At 38.2% G+C, this 5,813-nt stretch overlaps 1 protein-coding gene across 1 annotated transcript in view; it reads right to left on the reverse strand.

Annotated features, from left to right (window-relative positions):
- The window catches only part of LMNB1 (lamin B1), a 39,112-nt gene that overhangs the window by 18,753 nt on the left and 14,546 nt on the right, over positions 1-5,813 (reverse strand). Inside the window, exon 6 of the mRNA XM_011981220.1 lies at positions 1,598-1,819. Coding sequence (XP_011836610.1) covers positions 1,598-1,819 — 222 coding nt within the window. The remainder of the gene's footprint in view (positions 1-1,597; positions 1,820-5,813) is intronic.

Raw genomic sequence — 5,813 nt, forward strand, 5'->3', positions numbered from 1 at the left:
AGGCAGGTGGATTGCTTGAGGTCAGAAGTTCAAAATCAGCCTGACCAACATGGTGAAACCCCATCTCTACTAAAAATACAAAAATTAGCCAGGCTTGATGGCGGGCACCTGTAATACTAGCTACTCGGGAGGCTGAGGCAGGAGAATGGCTTGAACCCCAGAGGCGGAGGTTGCAATGAGCCGAGATCACACCACTGCACTCCAGCCTGGGTGACAGAGTGAAAACTTGTCTCAAAATAATAATAATAAAAATAATAATAATAATATCCCATCCATGCATTTCTAAAGCAAAATATTACTTACAATCTGTTAGCCAAAGCCAAAGTTTACCTTAACTAATGTAAGCTTCTTCATAAGGTGCCCATCAACAATTTTCCTTTTAAAAAAATAACAATCTGAATGTTTTCTCTAGGGACAGAAGTAATATAACCATAATGCAAGAAGTCTGGTAAACAGGTAGAAAGTCATCTGATCTACTGCCACCCACCACAGCCAGTTATAGTTGGTGTACGTTTTTCTCTTTTCATACCTGTATTTTCTTATTATCACAATGGATATATATTAAAATTATCTGGCTTTTTATCCTAAATCAGCCACTTTCCTTTCGGAACTTTTTTTTTTCTTTTTTTGAGACAGAGTTTCACTCTTGTCACCCAAGCGGGAGTGCAATGGCACAATCTTGGCTCACTGCAACCTCCACCTCCCGGGTTCAAGCAATTCTGTCTCAGCCTCCCAAGTAGCTGGAATTACAGGAGCCCACCACCATGCCCAGCTAATTTTTGTATTTTTAGAATAGACGGAGTTTCACCATGTTGACCAGGCTGGTCTTGAACTCCTGACCTCAGGTGATCCACCTGCCTTGGCCTTCCAAAGTGCTGGCATGAGCCACCACACCTGGCCCTTTTGGAACTCTTTTCTGAGAACAGGCGTCAAAAAGATTTATACATTGACCAGATTTAAAATATATATAAAGCCAGCCGGGCGAGGTGGCTCATGCCTGTAATCCTAGCACTCTGGGAGTCTGAGGCGGGTGGATCACGAAGTCAGGGGTTTGAGACCAGCCTGGCCAACATAGTGAAACCTCGTCTCTACTAAAAACAAAATTAGCCAGGTGTGGTGACACACGTCTGTAATCCCAGTTACTTAGGAGGCTGAGGTAGGAAAATCACTTGAATCCAGGAGGTGGAGGTTGCAGTGAGGCGAGATCACACCACTGCACTCTAGCCTGGGCGACAGGGTAAGACCCTGTCTCAAAAATAAATAAATAAATACATAAATAAATAAATAAAATGTAAAGTCTCTTTCAGCCAATTTGGTATTTTATAATACAATAAATCACCAAAACACTTAAAATCTCAAAGGAAATCCATCCTGACGCAGTTCAGCATTTAAAGTAATAACAATAAACTAAGAGTACTTGAGCAACATTTTCTGTGTTGCAGTAGAAATATGATCTATTACCACCTCTATACCTAGGTGTTAAAAGAAAGGACCAAGAAAATAAAGTTCTTTTAAAAATGCTATTTATTTTTATTTAAATAAAAAGGGTGAGGGGCAAAAAGTGGACCATAAGGTAGGGTGACCCTTAAGTTCCTTACCTCTCTTCTTCGCCTTCTAAGAGTTTCCTGTAAGCACTGATTTCCATGTCCAGGGCTAACTTTACATCAAGAAGCTGTTCATAGTCATTCAGCTGTTGCTGCATTTGATCCCTTATTTCCGCCATCTCTCTCTCTTTGTCTGTCAGCATGCGACGAGAGTTGTCTTTTTCTTTAGCAAGCATGTCCTCTAATTCTTGAATCCTTTCCAAACATGCTCTAGACTTAAGATACAAGGAAACATACTTTCTAGGAACATTCCAACATTAGCACCAGGCAGCTATTTTAAACCATTTCCTAGACTGGAAAACAAGTACGACCCTATGGAATCTATAACTCACTAGAATTCAAGAGATTTTAAGAAATTAAAACCCAAAATTCCTCAAATACAAAACACAGACCTCAGGAGAGTTTTGGCTGATAAAAGAATAAAAGACTATTACAGAAATGTAAGTTCTGTAAATACACATATAATTTTTCTGTACTTAGCCAAAAAAATTTTAAGCTGTGATTTTGGTAAAAGTCAAGTCTGGCTCCCTTATAAAGCCTTTACTTCCTAAAGTAAAAATTAAATAAAGAACTTAAAAAGATATAAACACTGACTGACAAAATAAACCTAAGAGTGGGTAAAAGTATGTTTTAGCAGACTGCTGAGGAATATTCAGAAACCAGGGCAAAGGGACTCCGGTTGCTATGTGGAAGGCACTACCTACTGTCCCGTTAGGATTGCTGGGCTATCTCATGTTCAGTTAGCACACAAAGGACTTACAATATAGGGTAATTTGTAAAGTATTACTGTGAATATAGAAGTTGTATATTTGGCATAAAAAAATTAAAAATCACACATCCTACACCAGAAAATTCATCTTAGAAATCTTGTGGCTCGCTGGTAACTACTCTTCTGTGTTTCTCCATGACAGAATTCATCTCAGTAGCCTCAGAAAGTGACAACTCAAAAGGACTGATGGATAGCGTAGGCCCTCAGAATCACAAGTACCTGCAACAGAGCAGGAGAGAAAGGGCATCTAATGCGCAAAAACTAAATCTAGAAGGTTAGAGATAAAAAGGAACTACCCAATACATAAAAACTACACTCTTGCTGGTAAATTTACTTTTCACAGTAGTACGGATTCAAAATTTTGAAACTGCTTTAACATATACTGGGGCTGAACAATTAAGTAAACTGATGATAAAAACCAGGTTTCTCACTCTCAGAGAGTAAAGATATAGGTACATCAGAAAGGAAGCCAAAAATGAATCCTGTGGTACTAGATGCAAGTCAGAGACATCTGTATGAATTCATGTTTATCTTAATACAAATGATTAGACAGAAAAAGTTATAAATATGTGCATACACATGGGTTAGCATACATAAAATGTTACCCACTTTTATCAGTGAAAGGGCCAAGAAGCAGTAAGCACACTCAGTGCCCAGATCTTAATTTCTATATACCATTCTCCAATAACAAGAAACAGGGCTCCTTGGAGAATGGATAATTCTAGGACTGGAGCAGGGAAAATGCAAGACAAGCCTAGAGCATGTTATAGTACCAGAAAGCAACAAAGTGCTCCCTCCAGAATGTGGCGCTTAAGTCCTGCCCTTCACCCTTGAGGGTAGGCTGGACTTGGTGACCTATTTCCCATGAACAGTGTATGGAAATGGAAAAATAGTAGCGCTGTTGACAGTGGAGAAACCTGACAAACACTATCTTAAACCAAACACCACCAGTGATGTCATGTGGTTATCACATATGTGCAATCCCTGATACAATGTGACAAAATGGGCACTTAAAACCCAAAACCCCAGTCCAATCACGTGAAAAGCACCAGACAAATCCAAATTGGGGGAACAGTCTACAGGATACCTGGACAATCCTATTCAAGACTCAAGCTCATAAAAAAACAAGGAAAGCCCAAGAAACTGTCACAGACCCGAGGAGGCATGTGGAACCTGGAACAGAAAGAGGATAACAGAAAAACTGGTGAAATCCAAATAGTCTGGAGTCGAGTTCACAGTAATATACCAATGTCAGTTTCTTAGTTTTGACAAATATGCTACGGTAACATAAGATGCTAACAACAGGGGAAAATGGGTGCGAGAAAAACAATAACTGCCTATAGTACTTTGCCAACTTTTCTGTAAATCTAAAATTATGCCAAAATAACAAGGTTATTTTAAAAATAATCAAGAGTCACTCTAAACCTATTTGGGGGCAGAGGGGTCCCCTGGTTCACGTGCATACACAAAAATATATTTTTAAAGAAAAAAAATGGACCAATCAATTAATTAAATTCCAGAGTAGTAGTATATAACTTGACATTCTATTTAGACAGGCACTCCTCTTAAGATGGATATTACAAAGGTAGTCCCTGAACCTCAGAGAACTTGCATTTAACTGCATTTGCAAAAATCATGCTATAAATGGAGAAATCCATTTCCCCGCTACCATGTTCCTTGTATTTTCTTTTTCTCCAAAAGAAAATTTAAAAAGTCATGTAAGTTCAAAATGCCTCCCTTCAATCTCTTTGCTTTATTTCATATATCAGAAGTAGAAGACAGAATGGGCAAAAAGGTAGAATCTAAAGGAGAGTTGATGAGAGATATAAACTACCCAAGATTCACAGATAACCTGAGCTGAGATTTACAAACCCAAGGATGTCTCTGTTTGACTGCCTTTGATGTTGTAGAGCTCTTTAAGACGGAAAAATTAAAATCTAGGTATACAAGTTTTAAAGTTATTCTGAATCATTCTGTATTTTAAATAGAAATATTTAAATTCTATTTTCAGTAGCTGCACTTACGCTTGTAGAGTAAGATATAAGGAACACAGTATGAGAAGTTAGACCTAGATTCTCCTTTCGAATTCTGCCATTAACTACCTATGAGCAAGCTGTAACTAACCTCACTAAACCAGTTTCCACATAAGGAAAATGAAGAGATCTAACTAACTAGATTATCTCTCAGATCTTGCCACTAACCCTGAATTTTATGACTTCTGATGATCTTGGGGTTAACTTTTTTTGTAATATGTAATATCATTGTACTGGTTTACTAAGGTCTAGCTGCAACCAAAGTCTCCAGAATCTGGGTGTTAGAAAAACAAAAGTTAGAGGTGTTTTTAAGTACCATGCTGTACTTTTCTCTAAGGCAAGCAGACTCTAAACAACCAATTCATTTGGCCCCAAGTCAAAAATATAGAAATGCAATAAACAATGTAAAATTTTTAATTCCAAAACCTAACACTGGTACCATCTATATATTATTTAAATACATCTTGTAAAACCAGTATTTTAAAAGCCATGTCAATTTTAAGTAAAATTTAAGAAGTACTTTACTAACCTGAGTTATTTAACCAAAAGGAAATTCTTTTGGCCTAATAGGCAGCATGATGAAACTGATATGACCCAGCAACAAACATGATTAAACAATAGGAAAATATTCAAAAAGATGACATTTTTCTTTTTGATTATTTTTCTAAGGCTAAAATTTACCAACTAATAAAAATATTCCTCAAAATATACTGTTTACCATAAAGTCTGTTACCAATAATGAACAGAGGAAAAGATTCACCCCCAGAAAGAGAAATTAAAAACTATTTTGGCTGAACTATCTGCTAAGGAGTTAGCTCCTGGAAACCCCCAGTGCACTGCCTAACATTACTTAAAAACCACTAAGCTAAGGTTTAAAAAAAAACTTGCAGCCAGCACAGTGGCTTACGCCTGTAATCCCAGCATTTAAGGCAGTAGCTCACACCTGTAATCCCTTCCATTTTGGGAGGCCAAGGTGGGCAGATTACCTGAGGTCAGGAGTTGGAAACCAGCCTGGCTAACATGGTGCACCCCGTTTCTACTAAAAATACAAAGAATTAGCTAGGCGTGGTGGCACGCGCCTGTAATCCCAGCTACTCAGGAGGCTGAGGCAGGAGAATCACGAATCACTTGAACCTGGGAAGTGGAAGTTGCAGAGAGCTGAGATTGCGCCATAGAACTCCAGCTTGGGCAACAAGAGCAAAATTCTGTCTCAAAAAAAAAAAACACTTGCAAAATGGGAATTCAATTAACAGGCAAACAGGGAAACAGCCTTGAACCTGGGTCACAACACACAGCTACCAAGTTTCAGAGCCCACTACTACTTATTAATAACACTAGACTACTCTCAGTCTCCTCATCCGAAGTACAGTGAAGATCAACCTCAAGACAAGATCTGTACTAAGTAAA

Source organism: Mandrillus leucophaeus, unplaced genomic scaffold (assembly GCF_000951045.1).
Source record: "Mandrillus leucophaeus isolate KB7577 unplaced genomic scaffold, Mleu.le_1.0 Scaffold221, whole genome shotgun sequence".
Classification (NCBI taxonomy): Eukaryota; Metazoa; Chordata; class Mammalia; order Primates; family Cercopithecidae; genus Mandrillus; species Mandrillus leucophaeus.